The sequence below is a fragment of the Protopterus annectens genome, chromosome 8.part0 (genome assembly GCF_019279795.1).
Source record: "Protopterus annectens isolate FY-2018-M chromosome 8.part0, PAN1.0, whole genome shotgun sequence".
Lineage (NCBI taxonomy): Eukaryota > Metazoa > Chordata > Ceratodontiformes > Protopteridae > Protopterus > Protopterus annectens.
The window spans coordinates 43,526,858-43,554,198 of record NC_056741.1 but is presented as its reverse complement, the minus strand read 5'-3'; the positions used below and the strand labels follow the sequence as shown (position 1 = coordinate 43,554,198).

General features: G+C 44.2%; 1 protein-coding gene across 1 annotated transcript in view; it reads left to right on the top strand.

The window, feature by feature from the left end:
* The window catches only part of MLF2 (myeloid leukemia factor 2), a gene marked incomplete in the record, with an annotated part of 514,405 nt that overhangs the window by 156,280 nt on the left and 330,784 nt on the right, over nt 1–27,341 (top strand). The window contains 1 exon segment of the mRNA XM_044079594.1: nt 23,686–23,739. Within this exon segment, the coding sequence (XP_043935529.1) occupies nt 23,686–23,739 (54 nt within the window).

Below are 27,341 nucleotides of genomic sequence, written 5' to 3'. Positions count from 1 at the left end.
TATGCCTGGGGGGCCCATATGGCAGGAAAATGTATTCAGGGCACATGGCCTGCAAACCAGATGCATCTTCAAATCAGTCAAAAAGAGATGCTAGCTGTTCAAAATGCCCTGACAGCTTTCAAGGACCTGCTTCATCCAGGATAGTTACTGATAAAGACGGACAACACTACGGTCATGTGGTACATAAACAAGCAGGGCGGTACACATTCCTACCCCCTCTGCAGACCAGCAATGACCTTATGGGACACAGCATTGGCTTTTCAAGTTCACCTGCAAGCAAAATTCCTGCCAGGAAAAACAAATACTCTGGCAGACGAACTAAGCAGAAACCTCATGCATCCCCACGAATGGAAACTGGATCCACAAGTCTTCAACATGATGATAAAGAAATGGGGATGCCCAGACATAGATCTATTTGCCTTCCCTCACAACTGTCAATTGAAGAGATTTTGCACAAGGATTTATCACAAGCAAGCATGGAAAGTGGACGCCCTATCATTCAGCTGGAAAAATCCTAACAATATATGCTTTCCCCCCACTGCCTGTCCTTCCCAGAGTACTCCTAAAGGTCAGACGAGAGAAGCCAAAAATGATTCTGATTGCACCAGTCTGGCCACGCCAGCACTGGTACCCAATCCTAAAGAGCTTGTCTCAAAGTCCAGCATGGATATTGCCTCACACTTCTCACTTGCTGACCCAACAAAACAATCGGATCCTGCACAGCCAACTCAGAACCTTAAATCTGGCAGCATGGTGGATAATGTAGCCTTTCAAAACACTCCTCTTTCAAAAGCTGTTATGGACGTTATCTTGGAGGCCCAGTACCAGAAAATCTTATGCAGAAAAATGGAAGAGATTCTGTGCTTGGAACAAGGCATTGACACATCTGTACCAAATATTCCTCAGATTTTACAATACCTAACTGAGATGCTGAACAAAAGCCTTTCTTTCTCATCAATTAAGATTCATGCCTCTGCCATTTCATCGCATTACAATACGGAACCACCTATCTTTTCTCATCCTTTAATAAGGCAGTACCTCAGAGGGGCCAAAAACATTAGGCCTTCAAGGAGAGCACCAATTCCGGCCTGGGACCTCAATTATGTTTTGGAAAAACTCACACTGCCTCCTTTCGAGCCAGCATCAACAGCAGATATAAAATTCTTATCCTGGAAAACAGCTCTGCTCCTAGCCATAACCTTTGCAAGGCGAGTCTCTGAGTTACAAGCACTCACGGCTGTGGAACCTTTCATCATTTTTCATCCAGACAGGGTTTCCCTGAGGACAAACCCTACATTTATGCCTAAGGTGGTGTCCAGTGTGGCCCTCAACCAAACCATTCATTTGCCTACCTTTTACCCAAATCCACAGAACAAGGGTGAGAAACTTCTGCATTCTTTGGACATGCACAGGCAGTTGCACTTTTACTTGGACAGAACTAAACCTTTAAGAAAGACTGAGCAACTTTTAGTGTCATATGCTACAGGATCACAAGGAAAGGCTATCTCAAAACCAGACTATTTCTAAATGGATAGGCCATTGCATCCGTTTCTGCTCTTTTCAACATGGCAAATCAGTGCCTAAGGGCATTAGGCCTCATTCCACCAGAGCAGCAGCCACTTCAGCAGCCTTCCTCAGAGGAGTACCAACCAAAAAAATCTTAGAGGCTGCAACTTGGAGTTCAGTGCACACCTTTACAAAGCACTATCACTTGTCTCTCTACTCTGAGTCGAGAGCAGGCTTCGCCACTGCAGTTCTGCAGGGCCTCATAGCCTCTCCTAATCCTATTTAGCCCAGCCACCCTACCTCAAATTTGGGATTCTACCCAAGAGTAATGACTGCAACAGTGAAACACGAACATAGTACAGTTGTGTACCTACCATAAATGTAGATGTTGGAGTGTATTCACTGTTGCAGTCCAGGTTACCCACCCGCCATCCCCCTTCTCTTTGCTGGGACTTATCTGCACTTCTCTATCCTGTACAATCTTTTTGGTGTATTTGCTTGTAGATGAAGGAAATGGTATTTTTGTGCATGAATTTTTATTGGGATATTTTACAGCCTACCTATTTGGGGCACCTGACATCTGGGGCAAGAAAAACTATAGAAAATGGTGTCTGTTGCATCTTTTATACCCCTGGCGCATCTTTTATACCCCTGGCGCACTGACATCTGGGAAGAGGCGACAGCAACTGACGCCGGACCTAGACTTTGGAATTCTGGCTGACTGAGGGTAGCCTGCCAGCAGGATAACCCAAGAGTAATGACTGCAACAGTAAATACACTCTAACATCTACATTTATGGTAGGTACTCAACTGTACTGTCTTCGTATTTCACTGTTGCAGTCATTACATTTGGGTTTTCTGCTTGCAGTAGCCCTCAGTCGGCCTGATTAACAAAGTCTTGGGTCCTGTGTCGGATGCTGTCCCTTCCATGTCGTCAGGGGTATAAAATGCAGCCAAAGCCATTACATCAGTCTTTCTTGCTGTGCGGTGCCCAAAGCAGTTCGCAAGTACTGGTTGGCAGACGCTTGAAATTTTCATTTTCGAGTTTCAGAACCGAAGTCTTCTACTAAAACTACCCTTTGGGGAAACTTTTCTTGCTCCTTACCAATGTCAGTAAAAGTTAATAACTGCATTACTTGTGGAAAGCAAATACCTCACAAAGATTTTCATTCGTACTGTATTCCTTGCCTGGGCCCTGACCATGACGTACCTTGCTGTCGGTTTTGTGCTTTATTTAATCAACGCATTATCCGTTGGTATGTTTTCACCTCTGAATATTTTGGTTCTCGGTTTAATTATCCAGAAATGTCGGTTAGCCATCCGACTACCGAGATTCCGAAAAAACGCAAAGATAAAGACAGAGACAGGCCACCTAGGTCCAAAGCTGCCGACGATGCTTCTAAGCCAGTCGCCAGTACTCAGTGAGGTGCTTTCGCAGCTCCGGATACCCGCTACTTCTGATTCGCATGCCTCTACTGAGACCCATTCGGAGTCCAGTATGCTGCGAGATGCTTCAACTGTGGAACCTGCGGATGTCTCTAGCTTGGATGGGTCCGGAGCCGCTGTGCAGGTACTGGCTTCTGAGGGTGTATTCAAGCCTACGGACTTGCATATTAAACAGACGCCTCCTTCATTTAGGCCTAAATCTCGAACCATGCCTAAGAAACCGATGTCCAGGCTGCATGCTCAGGCCTCTATGCTTAAAGAAAACAAATGAGAATGGCTGAAGATCTTAGAACTTTAATCAGGTGAAGTCAACCTCCCCCTTCTAAGAGACCTAGGACTGAAGTTGTTTATGAATCTTCTGACCAGGATTCTGATTTTTCTGATTCTTCTGATGATCTGGATTTGCCCTTATCTACTTAAGAGGATTCTGATGCAGAGGACACTATTCCCTCTGCTTCCCCTCCAGAGGATTTCTTTTGGTGAAACCTTACATACTCTAAGGGAGCATTTCCACTGGGAAAACCAGAATTTTTCTGATTCAAAAAGGAGGCTTGGGGATTTCTTACTCTTAGGCCTTTAGCTATACCTCCTGTACTAGACATTGTTGATGATACCTTTTCGGAATCTAGTTAGGCCCCTGATTCTTTGCCTCCTGCTCCCAGAAAACCTGACAGATATTACAGGGTTCCTGATTCACACAAGTTTCTTTTTAAAAATCCTATTGCGGATCCAGAGACTATTTCACAGGGACCAAAGGGCATTAAGGCTTCTACTGCTAAAAATCCTACCCAGAGACTCCAGGGCGCTGGATAGATGGGGTAAGAAGGTTTACATTTCTGCATCCTTGGCCATTACGGCTTTAAACTGCCAGTTTCATATGTTAAAGTATCAACAGCATGTTAGGTTGCTTAAACAGAAAATGATGTTGATTCTGGAGTGTGCTGAAAATAAAGAATTACAGGATTTAATGCATTCTGCTGAACAGGTTGGTAAACATACTTTGCAATGTGGATTTGATTCATGAGAGGCCTCTTGTAGGGCTGCTGTTACTGGGTCTGTGCTCAGAAGACATGCTTGGCTTAAGGAGCAATCTTTGCCTGATCATGTTAAAGCTAAACTGTTGGATGCTCCCTCAAGTCAGAACCGCCTGTTTGGCAACAGAGCTGAGGAAGTTCTTAAAAAGATGGAAGATAAAGCTAAATCTATGCAAGCTGTTAAGATTTCTTGCAAGTTCAGCCTCCTAGATTTAGTAGGCATTGGCCTTCTAAGAATTGGTCTTTTTCAGTCCCTTCCAGGTCTTCTCAAGCCAAACCTAGACACAGCAGAAACCCCAGATTTCAGTCCCAGGGGACACACCAGACTAAGCAGTGGGGGATTTCCGCACCCAAATCTGGGAGTAGTAAGACTCTTCCCATGGAGTCTCAATGACTTGCTTTTAAAACTTCCAAGCACTTCCCAACTGAATGCTCCTTTAGGCGGAAAGATTGGTCTTCAGGACAAATGGGTTTTAAATGTAGTGTCCCAAGAATACAGATTTCACTTCCACACGTTACCAACACCAAGCAGGTGGCCAGATCCTACCCCCAAATCAGTGGGCAGAGGCCCAAAATAAAGTTCTCTCTCTCTCTTTAGCATGGGGGCTATTCAGTTGGGGACAAGGTTTCTATTTGAGACTTTTCCTGGTACCCAGAAAAGGCAATACATGGCATCCTGTCCTGGACCTTTCTACTCTAAACACCTTTCTGGTGATTCCAAAATTCAAAATGCTGACTCTTCACCAGCTGGTTCTTATGCTAGGCAAAGATGCATGGTTGGCAGCACTTGACTTAAAAGAAGCATACCTGCACATCCCTATCTGGGAGTCTTGCAGAAGATGCCTATGCTTCAAAGCAGGCTACATGCACTGCCAGATGTCCTTCAAGGATGCATCTGCAGTCCTTACAAATGGGTTGTCCTGTCGTCAGGCAGCCCTTCGGTCGGCCGGATTCCAAAGTCTGGGTCTGGCCTCGGCTGGTGTCGCACTTCACCCGACGTCATAGCTGCAGTTCTTCAGGTATAAAGGCATCAGCCGACGCCATTTTTCTCAGTCTTTCTTGCCGCGTGGCGCCCGAAGCAGAAGCTGTTTGCAAGTGCCGGTCGGTCAGAACCAGAGATTACTACTACCGAATACTTCTACTACTACCGAAGACTTCTAAAAGCTAAGTACCCGTTGGGGACTCTTTCTTGCCTCAGCCGATGTCAGAAAAAGTGAATAACTGTTTAACTTGTGGGAAACAAATACCTCATAAAGATTTCCACTCTTACTGCTTACCTTGTTTAGGCCCAGACCATGACGTAGCAGCTTGTCTAGCCTGTGCTTCTTTTAACCGACGGACGCTTAGATGTCGATCGGAATTTGCTGAGGAGTTTTCGGCTCGCTTTTGCTTACATTATGCCGTCGGATCCTCCGACTACGCAAATATCTAAAAGCGCAAGGAAAAGGACCGACACTCGCGGTCCGGTTTCGGCGAAACGCGGTTAAGCCAACCACAGTGTCTCGGTTTCGCTGAAACCGAGCGCGATTCTTCCTTCAACCGAAAGCTTACCTCCTACCGAGGCCTCTTCCAACCTGGTGGAATCGGCTACTGAAATTCCACCTGCTCTTGCAAGTTCCCAGGATCTATCTGATACTATCCCCTTGGATATTTCAACCCCTGCACGTGGAGCTGCTAGGCCACCTGCAACCATGTCGATTAAGGCCTTTGCCAGGGCTAAAGCAGCTAAATCTACTAAAACTGTGCCTGCTAAGACCCCCTCTCACAGGCCTAGCTCTAGTTCCCAAATGCTTAGTCTAGCAGATCATCTCATTTCTTTGATCCGGGGATCCCAACCTCACCCAGACAGGGCCTCACCCACCTCCAGAGAAGAGGCCTAGAGCAGAGCCCCCTGAGCCAGTTTCTACAGATGACTCCTCTGATGATACTAACCCTCCAGAGGACCCTTTCTCCCCTTATGAAGACTCTGATGCTGAAGAGTCCATTCCTTCTGCCTCTCCGCCTGAGGAATTTTCCTTTGGGGAAACCTTGCATGCTATGAGGGAACAATTTCAGTGGCAGGGCCAGGATTTTTCAGACTCTAGAAAAAGGCTTAGAACCTTTCTGCATTTACCACAGCATAGGCCTTTAGCCATCCCTCCAGTTCTTACTGTTGTGGATGATGCATTTAATGATGCTTGTACTGCTCCTGACTCTCTTCCTCCGGCCCCTGCTAAGCCCGATAGGTACTACAGGGTCCTGGACACACATTATCATTTGTATAAGGCTCCTTTTGCAGATCCCGAAACTATCTCCCAGGGACCTAAGGCGGTAGCAGCTACCTCTGCCAAAAACCCCCTCCCCTCTGAAAGGGAATCCAGGGCCTTAGAGAGATGGGGTAAAAAAGTTTACACTTCTGCTACTCTTTCAGCTAGGGCCTTGAACTGTCAATTCCACATGATCCAGTATCAAGAATTTATGTTAGACCAATTAACTAAACAGCTGTCCTCAGATGAACCATTAGACAAAAAATCTGTTCAGGAAATGGTACATAACATTCAGCAGGTCAGTAATCATTCCTTAAAATGCGGCTATGATGCACTGGAGGCTTCCTTTAGATCAGCCATGACTGGCACAGTGATCAGAAGACATGCATGGTTAAAAGAGCAGGCCTTACCAGACCATGTCAAATCAAAGCTATTAGATGCTCCCATGGACAAGATCAATTTGTTTGGCTCTCCTGCACAACAGGTGCTGAAGAAGGTGGAAAAGAAGGCAAAATCTGTCCAGACAGTCAGATTTCTTACAGGTCCAACCTCCAAGGTTTAGCAGGAATTGACCCTCCAAGAATTGGTCCTTTCCAGACACCTCCAGAGCTCAGAGAGGCAGGAATAGGCGCTCAAGAGGCAGAGGTCAATCCAGAGGTGCCTACAGGTGACGTCAGTGGCAGGCTAACAACCAGCGAGGTACAGCCACGGATACAGCCACCACCACTACTACAGGACAATCACAGTGACTTGGCTCTGGCACCGCCTACCAGGGAACAACTACAAGCACCCTTAGGCGGGAAACTAGCCTTATTTTCAGTGAACTGGCATTACATCACAGAAGACAAGTGGATTTTGCAGACAATAGACCAAGGTTACAGGTTTCACTTCCATACTCTACCAAGGAAGAGGGGAATGCCAAACCTACCTCCAAACCAAAAGGCAGAAGCTCTAAAACAAATAACTCTCTTACTAAGGATGAGAGCTGTAGAAAAGGTACCATCTATGGAGCAAGGACAAGGATTTTACTCCAGGCTCTTCCTGGTACCAAGAAAAGAAAGCCAATGGAGACCTATTCTCGACCTGTCCGCTTTAAACACATACCTCATAGTCCCAAAATTCAAAATGCTGACCCTACAGCAACTTCTTCCCATGTTGGGCAAGGAGTCTTGGCTGGTAACTCTAGATCTCAAGGAGGCATACCTGCACGTCCCCATACGACCAAATTGCAGAAGATACCTCAGATTTCTTGCAGGATCAGAGCATTATCAATTCTCAGCATTGCCCTTTGGCTTATCTACTGCGCCCAGAGTGTTCACGAAATGCCTGGCATCAGTAATTGCTCATTGCAGGCTTCAGGGGATCCAAATCTACCCTTACCTGGACGACTGCCTGTTGCAAGCGGACAACAAAAACAAACTAGCAGAGGACTTGAAAAGGGTCATTTATCTACTGCAAGCCCTGGGATACACAGTCAATATAAAAAAGTCAAGGCTGATACCATCCCAAAGGATAACCTTTTTGGGTGCAGAGCTGGACGCATCAAAACAAATGGCATTCCTAACAGTAGAAAAAGAGGAGCAACTGCCTCTCTACTTCTTGGCATTAACAAAGCAGAACCAGCTAACAGCAAGAAAAGTCCTGCAAGCCTTGGGTTTCATGGCATCCTGCATAATATTGGTTCCACATGCCAGACTGCATATGAGAAAGTTACAGTGGTACCTAAGGAATTTATGGTCTCAGCACAAGCACAGCCTAGAAACCCAAATTCCAATAATCCCATGCCTGAAGCAAGAATTCCAATGGTGGGCTCAGGCTTGTCAATCGAACAAAGGACTGCCCTTCCACAGCACTCAACCAAGCCAGACCATCACAACGGACGCCTCAGACCTTGGTTGGGGGGCACACATGCTGGACAAGTGCATACAAGGCTTATGGACTCAAGACCAGCTGCACCTGCACATAAATCAAAAGGAAATGCTGGCAGTAAAACTGGCAATTCAGACATTCAGACCATTTCTTCGACAGGGTCAACTGTTGATAAGGACAGACAACACCACAGTTATGTGGTACATCAACAAACAGGGAGGCACACACTCGTACCCTCTATGCCGGATGGCAATGGACCTCTTTAATGTGGCCCTGAGCTTCAACATTCAGTTACAAGCAATTTTTGTGCCAGGAAAAGAAAACATTCTGGCAGACAAACTAAGCAGAACTACCATGGATGCCCACGAATGGATGCTGCATCCGGACATCTTCAAAACAATTACAAGAGAATGGGGGCTACCAGAAATAGACTTATTTGCATCCCCACGCAATCACCAACTGAAGAAATTCTGCACAAGGACGTACCACCCACTTGCTTGGAAAGTGGACTCCCTATCTTTCAGTTGGAAAAACCTGACAGCATATGCATTCCCACCACTTCCTTTGATGCACAAGGTGCTATTGAAGATCAAAGAGGACCGTCCAAGGATCATCCTGATAGCTCCAGACTGGCCAAGGCAACACTGGTACCCATTACTGAGGAGCATGTCTCGGGAACAAATATGGCCTCTACCCTAGTTCCCTTACTGTTAACACAGAACAACTACAACACCCTGCATCCAAACCTGAAAACACTGCAGCTGACTGCCTGGAACATTGCATAACACCAAATAACCCAAACTTATCCCAAAGGGTTAAAGACATTATCTTGGAGGCTCGCAGACCCTCAACAAGAAAAAATTATTCAGCAAAATGGAAAAGATATCACATTTGGAGTACTGCAAAAGGTGAAAATGTGTCACTGGTAAACATAGCCAACATCCTGGAATACTTGGCAGAGCTCTTCCACAACGGCCTGTCCTATTCTTCCATTAAGATTCATGCATCAGCTATTTCAGCAGAATACAACTTGGATCCTCCAGTCTTCTCACATCCTCTGCTCAGGCAGTTTCTGAGAGGAATTAAAAATGTAAAACCACCTAGGAAGCCACCATTGCCAGTATGGGACTTGAACTTTGTGCTAGAAAAGTAACACTCCCTCCTTTCGAACCAGCAGCAACAGCAGAATTATAATACTTATCATGGAAAACTGCTTTCCTGCTTGCAATCACTTCAGCAAGAAGGGTATCTGAGCTACAGGCATTAATGGCAGTACAGCCCTTCCTGATCTTCCATCAAGATAGTGTCCATGAGAACAAATCCTACTTTTATGCCAAAGGTGGTCTTCAGGGTATCTTTAAATCAAGCTATCCACCTACCTACATTCTTCCCCAACCCACAGAACAGGGGAGAAAGACTTTTGCATACCTTGGATGTACATAGACAATTACGCTACTACCTGGACAGGACCAAGAGCAGTAGAAAAACTGATCAGCTACTGGTAGCATATGCAACAGGAATGGAAGGAAAAGCAATTTCAAAACAGACAATCTCTAAGTGGATAGGAAATTGCATTAGATTTTGTTACTCCTACCATGGGAAGAAAACACCAGAAAACATCAGGCCTCACTCTACAAGGGCTACAGCCACTACCACAGCTTTTCTACGAGGAGTGGCTACCAAAGACATTTTAGAGGCTGCTACTTGGAGCTCCGTGCATACATTTGCCAAGCATTATAATTTACCTTTATACTCCAGATCCCGAGCAGGTTTTGCCACTGCTGTTTTGCAAGGGATCTTAACTACACCATAATCTTATTTCTCCTCCTCCCCCAGTTAGGCTATGGTATTCTACCCATTTGTAAGGACTGCAGATGCATCCTTGAAGGACGTAGTACAGTTTTGTACCTACCATAAATGTAGATGTCCGATAGGCATGCATCTGCAGTCAGGATTACCCACCCTCCTTTCCCCTCTGTTGTACTCCTAGGGTATTTGCCCATCTTGTAGCTGGCTGGGGGAATCTATTATGGTGTATTTGTATATATGTACATACATGCTTATTTTTTGTTTGCTCTGTACTATTTGGAACCATTTGCATTTATCCAAATTTAGCCTTCCTAGGGGGCACCTGGCATCTGGGGCAAGAAACACTGAGGAAAATGGCGTCAGCTGATGCCTTTATACCCGAAGAACTGCAGCTATGACGTCGGGTGAAGTGCGACACCAGCCGAGGCCAGACCCAAACTTTGGAATCCGGCCGACCGAAGGGCTGCCTGACGACAGGACAACCCATTTGTAAGGACTGCAGATGCATGCCTATCGGACATCTACATTTATGGTAGGTACAAAACTGTACTTTCTCTGCACTGCTCTTTAGCTTGTCTACTGCACCCAGGGTATTCACAAAGTGCCTAGCTCCAGTCATTGCATTTTGCAGGCAAAGAAATATTCAAATATACCCATACCTGGATGATTGTCTAATTCAGGCAGAAAGCCAGGACATACTTTTGAATCATCAGGCCTTTGTTCAAAGGGTACTGACTTGTCTGGGGTACACCATAAACGAAAAGAAATCACACCTGGTACCCTATCAACAAATTATATTCCTGGGAGCAAGCTTGAATACAACTTCCCAAATGGCTTTTCTCACCCCAGAGAAACAGATTCATTTGACAACCTACTTCAAACAAGTGGCCACAAAAACCCAGCTATCTGCAAGGCAAATACTGGAAGCCTTTGGGTTCATGGCCTCCTGCATTCTTCTAATTTCATATGCAAGGCTGCATATGCGGAAACTACAGTGGTATCTCAAAAAACGTATAGTGTAAAAAATTCACAGGATCTAGAAGCAATGATTCCTATCATACCTTGCCTATGCCTAGAGTTCCTTTGGTGGGCAGAGGCCTGCCACCAAAACAGGGGACTACCATTCACACTACCCCCTCCCCACCCCTTAACACCAGACACATCAGACTATGCATGGGGAGCTTACCTGGCAGCGAAGTGCATTCAGGGCAAATGGAACCCAAGTCAAATGCACCTGCACATAAATCAAAAGGAAATGTTAGCTGTACAGAATGCTCTGACAGCCTTCAAGGACCACATTCTTCCAGGACAACTAATGGTAAAGTCTGACAACACCACTATCATGTGGTACATAAACAAGCAGGGGGTACACATTTTTACCCCCTCTGCAGACTAGCCATGGCATTGTGGAACACAGCCTTGAGCTACCAAGTGAATCTACAAGCTCAGTTCCTGCCAGGAAAACTAAATACACTGGCAGATGGACTAAGCAGAAACCTCCATGGACCCACACGAGTGGAAACTGGAACCAAGGATTTTCAACATGTTGACAAGCAAGTGGGGGAGCCCAGATATAGACCCGTTTGCCTCCCCCCGAACCATCAATTGGACACATTTTTGCACAAGGATTCCCCACAAGCTAGCTTGGAAAGTGGATGCTCTGTCCTTCAGCTGGAAAAAACTATCAGTTTTTACCTTTCCTCCTCTGCCTCTGCTCTCCAAGGTACTACTAAAGATCAAACAGGACAAGCCAAGGATGATTTTAATTGCACCAGACTGGCCACGCCAACACTGGTACCCCCTCCTGTTGCGCAGTGTGTCACGCTTGGCCCCATGGCACCTGCCTCAGACTTCCTTCCCTGTTGTCTCAGCAAGAGAACCAGATTTCTGCACCCTCAGCTGCAAACCCTGAACCTAGCAGCCTGGCTAATTACCTAATCTCTCCTTTACCATCCCTCAGTAAATCAGTGATGGATATCATTTTAGAGGCAAGAAGGCCTAGTACTAGAAAATCTTATGCTGCAAAATGGAAAAGATTTTCTGCCTGGAATCAATCTCAAGGGATGATCGCAGCAGTGCCCAATTTACCTCAGATTCTACAATACTTGACTGAGATGCTTCATAAGGGCTTGTCCTTTTCCTCCAAATTTCTTGCCTCAGCCATTTCAGCTCATTACAGCACAGAGCCTCCCCTCTTCTCTCACCCACTGACCCCCAGAGGGGTCAAAAATGTAATGCCACCCACTAGAGCTCCCACACCAGCCTAGGACCTTAACTTTGTCTTTGAGAAACTCATTCTTCCTCCTTTCGAGCCAGCTGCTACTGCAGATTTAAAATTCCTTTCCTGGAAAACCGCTTTCCTTTTAGTAATCACTTCTGCAAGAAGAGTATCTGAATTACAGGCCCTTATGGCAGTGGAGCCTTTCATCATCTTTTTGCGGACAGGTTGTCCCTCAGAACCAGTCCTTCCTTCATGCCCAAGGTGGTATCCAGTGTGGCTCTTAATCAGTCCATTCATTTGCCTACCTTCTTTCCTAACCCACAGAACAAAGGGGAATGGATATTGCACTCCTTAGATATGCACAGATAACTTGGATTTTACTTGGACAGGACTAAACCTCAAAGAAAAACTGAACTGCATTTGCTGCAGGGACAGAGGGGAAAAGCTATTTCAAAGCAAACCAAACCATTTCAAAATGGATAGGGCCACTGCATTCATTTCTGCTGTAAGCACCATGGAAAACCTGTCCCACAGGGCATCAGACCCCATTCAACCAGGGCTGCATCTACCTACACAGCTTTTCTCGGGGGTGTTCCTACCAGGGACATCCTAGAAGCTGCTACCTGGAGTTCTTTACATACTTTTCACCAAGCATTATCATTTGCCAATTTTCTCTAAATCCAGAGCTGGCTTTGCCACTGCAGTCTTGCAGGGTCTTATAGCTGGTCCTAGTTCTATTTACATTCCTCCTCCCAACCTTAGTTTTAGGAATCTACCCAAATGTAATGATTGTAACAGTGAAACACGAAGAACATAGTACAGTTGTGTACACTTACCATAAATGTAGATGTTCGAGTGTATTCACTGTTGCAGTCCTGGTTAACCTCCCTCCAGCCCCTTTCTTTTGGCTATACATCTACTCTCCCTTACTATGCTCAAAAAGCTTTTTGGTGTATTTGCCTTTTTGTTGGAGGTATATCCTTGTAATTATAGATTTAATTGCTTCCCATTAGGGGGGGCAGCTGACATCTGGGGCCAGAAAAACTGATGTAATGGCATCTGCTGTATGTTTTATATCCCTGACGTCATGGAAGAAGGGACAGCATCCGACGCAGGACCCAAGACTTTAATCAGGCTGACTGAGGGCTACTGCAAGCAGATAACCCCAATGTAATGACTGCAACAGTGAATACACTAACATTTACATTTATGGTAAGTGTACACAACTGTACTTTCTTCCCACTCTTCTCCCTTTTCTTACCAAATTTTCATCCTTCTCTCTGCTGCCCTGCCTCTCGTTCTCTGTTTCTAAGGGAGTCTCCTATGCCCTCCCTAGCTGACTACTGTCTGTCCGAGGTCTTCAGGGTGCTGGCTTGGAGATTGCATGAGCATAAAGCCTTAGATGTCTGCTTATTTACCCCAAAATGTGCGAGCTGTCGTATGTCAAACATATGCTACTGGCACGGTTTAGGCCTTTGGTACCCCAAACGCATGTCAGTGGTGAAAACCTATCTGTAATGAGCATGGAAACGGTGGTCATTACGACATCTACTGTTGTAGTAAGTTCTTGTACAGCTGTACTTGACAGTTACACAAATCTGTAAGTGGAAATTGAGGGAATCCTACCAAAGACTTACGGTTATGAATCGTTAACAAGCTTCATCTTTATCAGTCTAAGGCAAGCTATATAGATTGTAGCCACTTGCAGCTTTCCCTGCAGATTCACAGTCCACATATATTCCTAGAACCTGAACTTTAGTCATTTTGATCTGGTTAGGTCTTTGATGACATGGTCCTGTCCCATCCCAAACATTGCTTGCTACTGGCATTGACTAGTACCTGATGTTCATCGTGCATACAGCTGCAGTAATCACAGATGGGTTTTCTGCCGTCAGGCGGGTCCTCGGTCAGCCGAAATCCAAAGTCTAGGTCCGGCGTCTGTTGTTGTCTCATTCTTTCCTGACGTCAGTGCGACAGGGGTATACAAGACACAGCCGACACCATTTTCTTCAGTCTTTTTTGCTGTGCGGTGCCCGAAGCAGAAGCAGTTCGCAAGTGCCGGTCGGCCAGCTCCTGAAATTACGAAAAATTGGAAACCGAAGTCTTCTTTAAAGCTAAGTACCCCGTTGGGGAAACTTTTCTGGTCTCAGACCGATGTCAGACAGTTAACAATTGTATTTCTTGTGGGAAGCAAATACCGCATAAGGATTTCCATTCCCTCTGCATACCTTGTTTAGGCCCAGACCACAACGTCTTGGCCTGTCGCTCTCGCGCTACTTTCAATAAACACACTATTAAGCGTCGGGCGGAGTTCGCCCAGCACTTTTTCGGTAAAGCCTTTGATTATAAAATGTCGTCGGATACCCCGGCTACCGTTTTGTCCAAAAAACGCAAGGACAAAGACCGACGCACAAGGCCCGCGGTCTCCACAGACACCACACCAAAACCGGCTACACGTGGTCCGATTCTCAGCGAGACTCTTACGCAGCCCCTGACTACCTACGACACTTCTTTGGCGGTGTCCTCTGTAACCGAGACCGCAGGTACCTCGGCCCATACCCAGAATACAACCACCAAAGCCACTGTGAGTGTTGAGCCTCCTAATGTGGACAGGTCCACTTCCACCCATGGTGTCTTTAGACACTCATCTTCCTTTTCTATAAAGGCCTTTACTAAGTCCAAATCAGCCATGCATCCCAAGAGGCCTGTTGCACAGGGCCCATCTCCAGGCCCCATGCCTAAAAAGCAGATGCTAAAAATGGCTGAGGATTTAATTACTCTTTTATCAGGGGTTCCCAACCCCCTCCAGACAAGAGACCCAGAGTGGAGGAAGCTTCTCCCTCTTCTGACCAGGACTCCATTTTTTCAGAACATTCTGATGAACAGGAACACTCGTATTCCCCTTTTGAAGATTCGGATGCTGAGCAGTCTATTCCTTCTGTATCTCCCCCAGAGGATTTTTCCTTTGGGGAAACCTTGCACACCTTGAGGGACCTTGCACACCTTGAGGGAACACTTCCATTGGGAAGGCCAAGACTTTTCTGATTCCAAGAAAAGACTTGGGGAATTTCTTTTGTTACCTCAACACAGACCTCTGGCGATACCTCCTGTCTTGGACATACTTGATGATGTTTACTCGGAGGCTTGCCTAAATCTGGATTCCCTTCCTCCTGCCCCAGTCAAGCCTGATAGGTACTACAGAGTTCCCAACTCTCACCAATTTCTTTACAAAAGCCATAATGCTGACCCTGAAACCATTTCTCAAGGCCCCAAGGGAATGAAAGCCTCTACTGCTAAGAATCCACTACCTACCGAAAGAGTCTAGATCCTTAGAAAGGTGGGGAAAAAAGGTATATACCTCGGCCACCCTAGCCATGAGGGCCTTAAATTGTCAGTTCCATATGCTTAAATATCAGCAGTTTGTGTTATCACAATTAAGAAATAAAATGTCTCAACCTGAACAACCAGATTTAAAGGAGGTGCAGAACAAGTGGGTAAACACACTTTACAATGTGGCTATGATGCCCTAGAGGCCTCAAGTAGAGCTGCTGTGACAGGATCAGTCATTCGTAGACATGCCTGGCTTAGGGAACAAACCTTGCCTGACCATGTTAAAGCTAAACTACTAGATGCTACTTTACAAAAGGATATACTATTTGGTACTAATGCTGAGGAGATACTACGGAAAATGGAAGAAAAAGCTAAATCTATGCAAACTGTCAAAGCTTTTCTACAGGTTCAACCACCACGTTTTAGCAGAAATTGGCCTTCAAAAAACTGGTCCTTTCCAGCCACGGACAAGCCACAAAGAGGTAGATACAGGCGCACAAGGGGCAGAGGACAACCTCAAGGATCATATAGAGGCAGACAATGGCAAACTCCAGCACCAAGAGGTGGCGAAGACAGTGCACAACAATACAGGAAACAAACCCAATGACTTCCCCCTGTTCATGCCAAGCAAGTCTCAGCTGACAGCACCCTTGGGAGGAAAGCTGGCATTATTTACAAGAAATTGGCATGTTATCACAACAGACAAATGGATCCTGGACATTATAAACAGAGGCTACAGATTTCATTTTCACACACTTCCAAAAATGAGAGGCATGCCGAACCTGCCACACAATCAAAGGGCAGAGGCTCAAATACAAATTTCAAAGCTCATGGACATGAAAGCTATTCAAGAGGTGCCTACTCACGAACAAGGTCAAGGTTTTTATTCCAGACTTTTTCTGGTACCAAGGAAAGGAACCGACTGGAGACCCATTTTGGACTTATCCATCCTAAACACATTTCTACTCATACCAAAATTCAAGATGCTCACATTACAGCAGCTTCTTCCCATGCTGGGCAAGGAGTTTTGGCTGGTAACATTGGACCTCAAGGAGGCATACCTGCATGTTCCAATCAGACAAAGCTGCAGAAGATACCTCATATTTCTTGCAGGTTCAATCCACTATCAATTCTCTGCATTGCCCTTTGGCTCATCTACTGCGCCCAGAGTATTCACGAAATGTCTGGCATCAGTAATTGCCTACTGCAGACTTCAAGGGATACAAATGTACCCTTATTTGGACGACTGCCTGATCCAAGCGGACAGCAAGCACATACTTCTGGAACATCTGGCTTATGTAACACTGTTATTGAATTTTCTGGGATACACAGTCAACAAAGAGAAATCCAGGCTAACACCATCTCAGAAAATTTATTTATTTTACATTTGTTAACCGGGCTAGTCTGGCTGGATACATGTCCATTTTCAGCAGAGGCCCGAGGAGAAAAGCTCCACTATCAGAATAAGACAATACATTTCAAAAGACATTTCTAAAATCAATTTTTTACAAAAAGTGTACAGAGACAAAATGCAGTTTGCCTGGACTAATTTAAGTAGGTAACAAACAGAGTTCAGATTAAGTGGCTAAGGAGTTAAGCTCAGGCATAAAAATACAAAGTTGAGTTAAAGGACATCACTAGTCAAGCTAAAACAATTTAGTCGTCGGTCAGTAGTCATAATGACAGAATAGGTAATTTACATAAGGAAAGAAACTGTTGGTATCAAATGTTAAAAGAGCATGTTAGAAGATATAACAGGTAGAATGGTAGTTAAAGATGAAGGAGAAAGGGAAAAGATAGAAAGTGGGGAATAAAATATAGTTAGTTGGGTATTAGTATTATGACAAAGTTACAGGTTGGGGATGTCAAATTGGAAAGGAGAGTGAGGAAACAGGATAGAGATGCAATGCCAAGGTAGTAGGATGAAGATGGTCAGCTATGGGTAGAAAGAGAGTAGAGAGAAGATGGGTAGAAAGGGAAGTAAGCAGAAGGAATGGAGAAAAAGGAGTGAAGGTCCAGTAAAGGGGGCTGACGATGTTAGTCTAAGTAAGAATGGGAGTGGAAAGAATTACACAAGTAGCAGACTGGAGAGAGTAATGAAGAGTGCTGAGCTCAGTCAGGATTGGAGCAGGGACATAGCCAGTGAATTAGTAGGTAGGTTTTCATCTGTTTTTTGAAAAGGTGACATGAGGTTAGGGAGGTCAGTTCAGTGGGAAGTTTATTCCAGTAAGAACCGATAGTGTTTGCAAATAGGGAATCACCTGATTTGTTATGAGATTTCACAGTAGTAACTAGTAGCTTGTTGGCTGATCTGAGTGTTGTGAGATTTTTATAAGGTGTGATAAGTTTATTTAGTATGGGTGTATTGGAGGGGTGATGAAGAATTTTGAAAGTGATGATTAGTTGTTGTAGGAGTATAAGGTTCGGGAATTCAAGCCAGTTGAGTTTCTTTAAGTTAAGACAGTGGTGAGTTTGGAAAGGTGAGCCAGTGGCAAATCTGGCTATACTGTGGTAGGCAGTATTCAGTTTCTGAAGATTAGCTTTAGATAAATTGACAAAGGAGGGGGAGGCGTAAGTTAATGTAGAGATAAGGTGAGTTTGGGCAAGGGCTACTCGGGAAGTTGTAGTGAGATAGGGCTTTAGCCTGTATAGGGCACCAATCTTTTTATTGACAGTTTTGATAGTTAAATCGATGTGATAGTCAAAATTTAGCTGGTTATCTATGGTGACGCCTAGGAGTTTAGTGCAGTTGTCAGGTTTGATGACAGTGCCATTACAGGATGTTATAGAAAAAGAGATTGGGGTGGATTTAGAGGTAGGGGTAAAGAGTAGTAGTTTGGTTTTTTTGGGATTTAGGAGGAGACAGATATGTTGAAACCATTTTTCTGCTGCAGTGAAGACTACTTGGGTAGTAGAGTGGAGTTTGGGTGCCAACTTGGACACAAACACCCAGATGGCCTATCTTATGCCAGAAAAACAGGGGCAACTAACTCAGTACTTCAAAATACTAGCAAATTGTACCAGGCTCACTGCAAGGAAAATCCTGCAGGCTCTGGGCTTCATGGCATCTTGCATTCTTTTAATCCCATGTGCAAAGTTGCATATGAGGAAACTTCAATGGTACCTAAAAAAACTATGGTCTCAACACAGCCACAGTTTGGAAACAATAATACCAATAATCCCATGTTTGTAAAAGGAATTTCTATGGTGGGCCCAAGCATGCCAAACAAACACAGGTCTTCCATTCTGCAAGCCTCAAGCAAATCAAGTCATCACAACAGACGCCTCAGACTACGCCTGGGGGCGCACATGACAGACAGGTGCATTCAGGGCAAATGGTCCCAAAAGGAAAAGCACCTTCACATCAATCAAAAAGAAATGCTAGCAGTGATAAATGCAATTACAGCTTTCAAGGACCTCCTGCATCCAGGGCAATTATTGATAAGAACAGACAACACCACAGTAATGTGGTACATAAACAAACAAGGTGGAACACATTCATACCCCCTGTGCGGGCTAGCCATGTCACTTTGGAACTTGGCTCTGGAATGGCAAATCGAACTTCAAGCACAGTACTTGCCAGGATTGGAAAACACGCTGGCAGACAATCTAAGCAGAAATATGACAGACCCACACGAATGGAAGTTGCATCCTCAAGTGTTTACAAAGATAATCCAAGCGTGGGGAAGGCCAGACATAGATCTCTTCGCCTCCCACAGGAATCATTTATTTATTTATTTATTTATTTTTATTTTAATTTTGTTTACCGGGATGGTCCGACTGGACAAGGTCCGTTTACAGCGGAGGCCCGGGGAGAAAAGCTCCAGTTTAATTAGGATAACATATTACAGTAAATAAACATATAATACCATATGTAGGCAATAGTATCTACTGAACAAGAAATTTCTAGACGGAAGTCAAAAGAGTAGACATTTGCAGTAAAAAAAAGCAATTTACATATATACATTTAGTTAGCAAAGAGCATAGTCAGATTTTATTAGGTACATGTTTCCATGTAAAATATTTTGAGGAAGTATATTTATTGGGGCATGAAAAGACAGATAGAAGTTGGTTGTAAAGGTAACAGATTGTGGTCTATGTGATACATGGACAGAGCCAAGAACTTGAGATGGGCCTTAAGTGAGTTTTTGAATAGAGTGGTGCTAGCTGCAGAAGTCACAGATGGGGGGAGATTATTCCAAGTTTTGGCAATAGTGTGTGAAAAGAGAGATTTTCCTGCTGTATTTGCTGAGGTAGTAGTGAGGAGTGACTTGTTGGCTGAGCGGAGTGGACGATTTGGAGTGTGGCGGGTCAGTAGATGCCTTAATGCAGGAATTTTATCAGGTTGTTTTAGGATGTTATATGATAGAACAAGTTGGTGATATAGTAGCAGCTGTGGCAGTTCGAGCCATTGAAGTTGTCTGAGAGGTATGTAGTGATGGGTTCTAAATGGGGTGTTTTTGGCAAACTTGGCAATTCTGTTATAACAGGACTCAAGTTTGTCTAGGTCAGATTTCCTGATGAGTGAGAATTGGGGCTGCATATAGTAGTGTAGATAGGAGATGGGTTTGAGCTAGGGTGACTTTAGCTTGATTAGTTAGAAAGTTCTTTTGCCTGTATAAGGAACCCATCTTTTTGTGCACCTTTTTTATAGTTTGAGAGATGTGGATGTTGAAGTGGAGGTTGTTGTCTATTTCGATGCCAAGGAGCTTGGTGTGAGGAGAGGGAGAGATGATAGTACCATTGGCGGAGGAGATGGAGAAGAAGACTGGAGTTGTTTTTGATTTGTTTGGGGTAAAAAGTAGTAGTTTGGTTTTGTTAGGATTTAGGATAAGTTGTATGTTATCCATCTTTCTACTGAGGTGAAGGACTCTTGGGTGAGGTCCTGTAGGGAGGTCAGGGATGGAGCTGAGCATATAAGGGTGGAATCATCTGCATATTGGATTAGTGAGGCATGCAGGCTACTTTTGTATATGTTATTGGTAAATATTGAGAAGAGAAGAGGTCCTAGTATGGAGCCTTGGGGTACACCAATGGTGGTTGGGAGCAGAGATGAAAGCTCCTTGCCACTGGACAGCTTGTTGTCGTTCTGATAGGTAGCTTTTAAACCAAGCAATAGTGTTTGGGGTGAAGGCTAGGGAGGTGAGGGTATCTATTAGTATGGAGTGAGAGACCATATCAAATGCTTTGGAAAGGTCAAGGAATATGGCTGATACGAATCTGTTGTTATTCCTGTGTTGGTTAACTAGGTCTGTGAAGGAGAGGAGGGCAGTGGTTGTACTATGGTGAGGTCGAAAGCCATGTTGTGTGGGAGAGAGGAGATTGTTTATGTTTAGGAAGTGCATAACCTGTGAGTGTATGCAGTTTTCTAGTATTTTTGATAAAGGTGACAGAATAGCAATGGGTCGATAATTTGAGAGATCATAGGAGGTGCCTCCCTTATGAAGGGGAATGATATAGGAGACTTTCCACAGATGAGATCAATTAAAAAAGTTCTGTTCAAGGACCTTTCATCCAAAGGCCTGGAGAGTGGACGCCCTTTCTTTCAGTTGGGCAGCATGGACAGTGTACGCTTTCCCACCTTTGCCTCTTCTGCTCAAGGTGCTCTTGAAAGCAAGAGCAGACAGACGGAAGATGATACTGATTGCTCCAGACTGGCCAAGACAACACTGGTACCCACTCCTGAGGAGCCTAACACATACTCCTCCCTGGATCCTACCTCTAATGCCTGTTCTACTGACTCAGCACAGCTACAAAACTCTTCACAGCCAGCTGAAAACACTCAATCTGGCTGCATGGAAAATTCCTTAACACCACAACAGACCCTACTCTCCAAAGAGGTGCAGGATGTCATTTTGGAGGCCAGAAGGCCATCTACTAGAAAGGCTTACTCCGCAAAATGGAAACGGTTTTGCGCTTGGAATGAGAAAAAAGGCCAGGATCCTAGAAAACTGAATTTACCTCAGATATTACAGTATCTAGCTGAGCTGTTGAACAGTGGACTTTCATTTTCCTCCATCAAAATTCATGCCTCAGCCATTTCTGCAGAATACAACACTGATCCACCCTTATTCTCTCACCCACTTTTAAGACAGTTCCTCAGAGGAACTAAGAATATAAGACTTCCAAGGAAACGGCCAATACCAGCCTGGGATCTTAACTACATTCTAGAAAAATTAACATTACCTCCCTTTGAAGCAGCTGCCTCAACAGATTTGCAATATTTGTCCTGGAAAACAGCTTTCCTTCTGGCCATTACCTCAGCTCGTAAGGTTTCAGAACTACAAGCCCTCATGGCTATGCAGCCCTTTTTCATCTTCCATCAGGGCAGGGTTTCCCTACGAACCAACCCGTCATTTATGCCTAAGGTAGTATCCAGGGTAGCTTTAAATCAGGCCATACACTTACCTACCTTTTACCCCAATCCTCAAAACAAAGGGGAAAGGCTGCTACATTCCTTAGACATCCATAGACAGCTACGTTACTATTTGGACAGAACAAAGCCTTTCAGGAAATCAGAACAACTTTTTGTGTCCTATGCTGTAGGAGCTCAAGGGAAGCCAATTTCCAAACAGACAATTTCAAAATGGATAGGCCACTGCATACGGTTTTGTTACTCCTTTCATGGCAAACCTGTTCCTACAGGCATCAGCTACCTGTACAGCCTTCCTCAGAGGAGTCCTTACCAAAGATATTTTGGAGGCAGCCACTTGGAGTTCTGTGCATACCTTCACAAAACACTACCACCTGCCTTTATACTCCAAAACTAGAGCAGGCTTTGCCACTGCTGTGTTGCAGGGCATTCTGGCTGCTCCCATTTCCACCTAGTGCCTACTACCCTGTGCGTAGCTTTGGGATTCTACCCATCTGTGATTACTGCAGCTGTATGCACGATGAACATAGTACAGTTTTGTACCTACCATAAATGTAGATGTTAGTGTGCTAATACAGCTACAGTGTACAGGTTTCCCTCCCTCCTTCCCCTCTTGGTAAAGGACTAGTGGCTAACACCTCCTCTTACAACCTAATTTGGGTTATCCTCCTATGGTGTATTTGCTTGCAATTACTGTTTTTTGATTACATTGCATTTCTTGTATATATTTATATATATATATATATATATATATATATATATATATATATATATATATATATATATAATTTATGTATTGCCTTCCTTCTGAGGGCACCTGACATCTGGGGCAAGAAAGACTGAAGAATATGGCGTCGGCTGTGTCTTATATACCCCTGTCGCACTGACGTCAGGAAAGAATGCGACAACCGACGCCGGACCTAGACTTTGGAATTCGGCCGACCGAGGACCCGCCTGACGGCAGAAAACCCATCTGTGATTACTGCAGCTGTATTAGCACTCGAACATCTACATTTATGGTAGGCACAAAACTGTACTTTCTGCATTTGCAGCCTTACAAAAGGGTGGTATGTAGGGTAGAGGAAACTGAAGTGGAATTAATGGGAAACCGCCACAGCAGGAATAGACCTTGGTCAGTAAACTATCTTGAACTGCGCAGTAATGTGTGGTGGTAATTGTAAGGAATCACTGCTGCAGTGTAATTGTTATAGTCTGTTAATTAGCTGCAGACCTCCAGAATTTTAGACATCTCCAAAGCAGACCTGGTGTCCTCACCATCCTACAAGGTATTATGTGAGGAGCAAAGGGCAATGATTGGCAGTTCATGATCTAACTTGGGAAGTGTGTTTATGGCTATGGTTCAGCTGACTTCTGTGGTTGGAAGACTTAGTCTCATGATATGGACGAATTTATTTGGGAAAAAATAAATAAATAAATGTATTTATATGTATATATATTTAGATATATACCCTATTGTGCCGACACTGCTGATCACGTCTTACTTCAAAGGAAATGAAATAGCATGGTCTGCTTTGCATTTTTGAACCCAGCATTATACTTATGCCTTTCCGTCTGGGACGGAGCCCATATGTGCTACAGCGACATAAAACTGAAGTAAAGCTGTAAATGTTCGAAGTCTTCCTAGGACTAATTCTGATTCTAGTGAATTATATTGTAGCAGCCACTGTACTATTTAAACATCTCTTGTCATGGTGAGGCTGCTCTAGACCTGTACTTTCCACCACCATTATTCAGACACACACAACACTTGTTTTTCTTATGACTGTTCAGTTAATAAAATGTGCATTCGCATTGCTTTCCTGATTTTTTTTTTTTTTTTTTCCTTTACAGGGTGGAGGCTTCCTTGATATGTTTGGCATGATGGACAGAATGATGGGGAACATGGTAAGAAGTGATAAGAGACGGTGATACGGTATCTTTATTGAAATTCAAAAATTACACATCGTGAGAGTTTGCCCAGGTTAGGAGTGGCACTGCTGTTTGGTCATCATCATAATAATCTTTCGGCTGTTCCCATTAGGGGTCGCCACAGTGGGTCATCTGTTTCCATTTCTTCCTGTCCTCTGCATCTTACTCTCACACCAGCCACCTGCATGTCCTCTCACCACATCCATAAACCTTATCTTAGGCCTTCCTCTTTTCCTGTTACTTGGTAGCTTCAACCTTAGCATCTTTTTCCTCAATATACTCAGCATCCCTCCTCAGCACATGTCCAAACCAACGTAATCTTGCCTCTCTGGCTTAGTCTCCAAACCTACCAACCTGGGCTGACCCTCATAATATACTTATTCCTAATCCTGTCCACCCTCATCACACCCAGTGCAAATCTCAACATCTTGTAACTCTGCCACATCAAGCTCTGACTCCTGCCTTTTTGTCAATGCCACTGTCTGCAACCCATATAACATAGCTGGTCTCACTACCCTCTTGTAGACCTTCCCTTTCACTCTTACTGGTACTAGTCTGTCACAAATCACTCCTGATACTCTTCTCCACCCACTCCATCCTGCCTGTACTGTCTTCACCTCTCTTCTACATATACATACTCTGAACTATTGATCCCAAGTATTTAAATTCATCCACCTTCGCCACCTCTACTCCTTGCATCCTCACCATTCCTCTGTCCTCCCTCTCATTCACACACACACACACACACACACACACACACACACACACACACACACACACACACACACACACACACACATTCTGTCTTAGTCCTGCTGTCCTTCATTCCTCTTCTGTCTAGAGCATATCTCCATCTCTCCAGGGTCTCCTCCACCTGTTCCCTACTCTCACTACAGATCACAATGTCATCTGCAAACGTCATAGTCCACGGGGACTCCTGTCTGATCTCGTCTGTCAGCCTGTCCATCACCATTGCAAATAAGAAAGGGCTGAGAGCTGATCCTTGATGTAATCCCACCTCCACCTTAAACGCATCTGGCACTCCCACCGCAGACCTCACCGCTGTCACACTACCCTCGTACATATCCTGTACCACTCTTACATACTTCTCTGACACTCCTGACTTCCTCATAGAATAACACAACTCCTCTCTAGGCACCCTGTCATATGCTTTCTCTAAGTCTATAAAAACACAATGCAACTCCTCCTGACCTTCTCTGTACTTTGTACTTCTCCATCAACACTCTCAGAGCAAACATTGCATCTGTAATGCTCTTTCCCGGCATGAAACCATACTGCTAATCACTAATCATCACGTCCCTTCTTAACCTAGCTTCCACTACTCTTTCCCATAACTTCATGATGTGACTGATCAATTTAATCCTTCTGTAGTTACTACAGCTCTGCACATCACCCTTATTCTTAAAAAAATCGGTACCAAAACACGTTTTCTCCATTCCTCAGGCATCCTCTCACTTTCCAGAATTTCATTAAACAATCTGGTTAAAAACTCCACTGCCATTTCACCTAAACACTTCCATGCTTCCACAGGTATGTCATCTGGACCAACAGCCTTTCCATTCTTCATCCTCTTTATAGCTATCCTTACTTCCTCCTTGCTAATCCATTGCACTTCATGATTCACTATCCCCACATCATCCAACCTTCTCTCCCTCTCATTCTCTTAATTCATCAACCCCTCAAAGTACTCTTTCCATCTGCTCAACGCACTCTCCTCGCTTGTATGTATGTTTCCCTCATTATCCTTTATCACCTTTACCTGCTGCACATCTTTCTTAGCTCGGTCCCTCTCTCTAGCCAATCGGTACAGGTCCTTTTCTCCCTCCTTAGTGTCCAGCCTTTCATACAACTCTTCATATGCCTTATCCTTAGCCTTCGACACCTCTCTCTTTGCCATGCACCTCATCTCCTTATGCTCCTGTCTACTTTCTTCATCTCTGACAATCCCACTTCGTCTTTGCCAACCTCTTTCTCTGTGTACTCTCCTGTACTTCCTCATTCCACCGCCATGTCTCCTTGTCGTCCTTCCTCTGTCCAGATGTCATACCAAGCACCTTTCTAGCCGTCTCCCTTATTAGCTCTGCTGTAGTTACCCAGCTATTTGGTAACTCTTCACTGCCACCCAGTGCCTGGTGGCACTGCTATTTGGTAGTTCATTGTATTCAAACAGCATGTATACCTTATGCGATTGTATGCTTTATGTGAACTGTATGGCTTTTTTCAGTGCTACTGTACCCTCACTGCGATATATGATTTGGACTTTTTGCTGCTCTAAGTATATGAAGATGTCTTTGTAAGACAGGCAGAGCAGTCTGTCTGTCTGTCTCAGTGTTGCAGCTTGTGCAGAGCATTGGCCCCTCCCCTTATCCTTTCCTTGTTCTTTCTCAGGCAGCACTGAATCTCCTAGGCTTAGAGGCATATACTTGGCTAGCTGCCCTTGTCGGCCGTTTTAAGCCTAGCCAGTTTTTTTAGTGAGAATCAAACCCTGCACATTTTATTTTCAGTGAGGTAAACACCTTGACTGTTATGCCAACCCCCAACACTGTACCCCTGCTCCACATTGTGCATCCTCTAATCCAGATCGTGTCTGAACCCCTTGAAATGCACTGTATTCCAACTCCATGACACTGCATGCATTGTATACAGTGATCCTGCTATCTTGTATTGCCACTTTAATCTGAAAATGTCCACCTTTCTAAGTGTATAACATTTGAGAGTACAGTTACATTCAGTGGAATTAAACATGCTTGAAGGACTGAAGAAATGTACAGAAAGGTCCGACTGCAAATTTTATTTTTGTTTGGCCTGTAAGCTTTTGTAATTTTCACAGCTGTCATGTGCTGTAAATATAATGTACAATTAATCCAGTCAATAAAATACAATTAACATTTCGTTTTTAATAGAATGTAATTAAATACAATTAAGTTAGTATCACACAGTGCCTGCTTCTCAAGGCTCCGGTCACCTACTTTTTTCTTAAATACCATTCCTAGTTTGTATCGTATCAATATTTAATAGTACAGCTATTAACTGGAACCTACATGTTATTCAGTCTGTTCCTTATCTGACTTTGAGAACTTCAAAGGTGGGCTGTTTACTGTTAGACACATGCACCATTTTAATTGTACAGCATGTTTAAAACTGTGAGTAGGTTTAAATTATTTTAGACATAATTATTTAAAGGTAACCTAACAAGGTCTTGCATAATCCAGTCTTTCCATTTCATCCAGTAAGTACATGTACTAGTCCGTTTAGTGCTAGAATGTTTTCCTATGGTCAGACCCTTCCCCCGTAATGCTCTGTACATCTTTTCTACAGATTCTTGCTGCCAAGTAGTTTACATGTGATACATTTCCCATTTAGCATTGTTTTCATTGTTGCTGATTATTTTTCAGTAATTCACTTGATTTGTTTGGGGTCGTTTTATTCATTTTTTCTGTACTGTATGGTCAGTTACTCCCATTTTCTTGTCAAATTTGAAGCTTTTAGTCTTTGCCTTTGTTGTTCATGCAGTTTAAATCTTACATCTTATGACTTGGTGTTTAGAGTTCAGGTTA